The sequence below is a fragment of the Egretta garzetta genome, unplaced genomic scaffold (assembly GCF_000687185.1).
Source record: "Egretta garzetta isolate BGI_Z169 unplaced genomic scaffold, ASM68718v1 scaffold67, whole genome shotgun sequence".
NCBI classification, from domain to species: domain Eukaryota; kingdom Metazoa; phylum Chordata; class Aves; order Pelecaniformes; family Ardeidae; genus Egretta; species Egretta garzetta.
In genome coordinates this window covers 202,613-203,731 of record NW_009260340.1, presented here as the reverse complement: position 1 = coordinate 203,731, position 1,119 = coordinate 202,613, and the positions used below count along the sequence as shown (strand labels likewise).

Below are 1,119 nucleotides of genomic sequence, written 5' to 3'. Positions count from 1 at the left end.
GGGAGCCCCAGGGCAAGGCAGGGCCCAGCCCCGGGGATGGGGCCCTGGTCCTGGGCTGCCCCACCGACCCCCTGTGCTGCCTCCCCAGGTGCAGCTCAGCTCCACGCCGCAGCACCCCGAGGCCCCCGTGCACCTCGCTGGCTTCCATCTGCCCACCAAGGTAAGGGATGGGGGCGCAGCGCTCCGACGTGAGGCGCTGGGGACAGGGACGCAGCCCCACAGAGGCAGCAGCGGGTGAGGGATCCCCTGTCCTGTGTCCCCCCACAGCACAAGCGCCCGGGGAAAGGCCAGCATCAGCCCAGTCCCGAGAGGAGCACAGGCCCATCTGAGAGCGACGAGTTCAGCTCCTTCCTCTACTGGCGAGCCCCCCTGCCCAGCATTGAGGAGGAGCTGCAGGAGCTGCTGGTGAGACCCAGGGCCCCCTCTCCTCGCTCTCCTTGCTACCCTGGTGCCTGACCGGGAGCGTGGCATGTGCCACAGCTGACTCTTCCCCACCCCAGAAAGCTCAGGCCATCTCCATTAGCCCAGAGACCGCTGAGGAGCACCAGAGCTCTGAGGATGGGGCCAGTGCTGAGGAAGAGGAGGATGAGGAGGAGAGTGATGACGAGGGTTGGATAACACCCAGCAACCTCAAGCAGGTCCAGCAGGACACAGGGCACTGTGACACTGCTCCCGTCGGCGTCCAGGTCGGCTGCGTCACCACTGATTTTGCCATGCAGGTGGGTGCTGGCTGCTGCCCTGCACGGGACTGGCTCCAGCCTCAGGAGCACGGGGGGCCAGCGGGGTGGGCTGAGGGCAGGTTCTCGCATTACTCAAAGCCTCTGGGCTGGTTAAACCAGCACACCGAGACAGAGGAGCGCATCGCCAAGTACCCTGGACAGGGTGAGACCATCTTGTGACAGCTCCTTTTATCTTAAAAGCCGGCAGGTCTCTCCATTGCAGAGGCCTCTGCAAAGCCCCTTGGCATTGCTTCCGTCAGCCTCTCGCTGCCTGGGCTGGCAAACCCCGGTTAAAGCTCCTGGCAGCCCCAGCTCACGGCATCCGCTTTCTCCCTCCTCGTTGCAGAACATGCTGCTGCAGATGGGCCTCCACGTGCTGGCGGTGAACGGCATGCTGATC

The 1,119-nt window shown here is 65.0% G+C and overlaps 1 protein-coding gene across 1 annotated transcript in view; it reads left to right on the top strand.

Moving 5' to 3' along the window:
• NOB1 (NIN1 (RPN12) binding protein 1 homolog) overlaps positions 1-1,119 on the top strand; it is a 17,736-nt gene that overhangs the window by 2,653 nt on the left and 13,964 nt on the right. The window contains exons 2-6 of the mRNA XM_035898038.1: positions 6-17; positions 89-160; positions 268-405; positions 501-719; positions 1,066-1,119. Coding sequence (XP_035753931.1) covers positions 6-17; positions 89-160; positions 268-405; positions 501-719; positions 1,066-1,119 — 495 coding nt within the window. The remainder of the gene's footprint in view (positions 1-5; positions 18-88; positions 161-267; positions 406-500; positions 720-1,065) is intronic.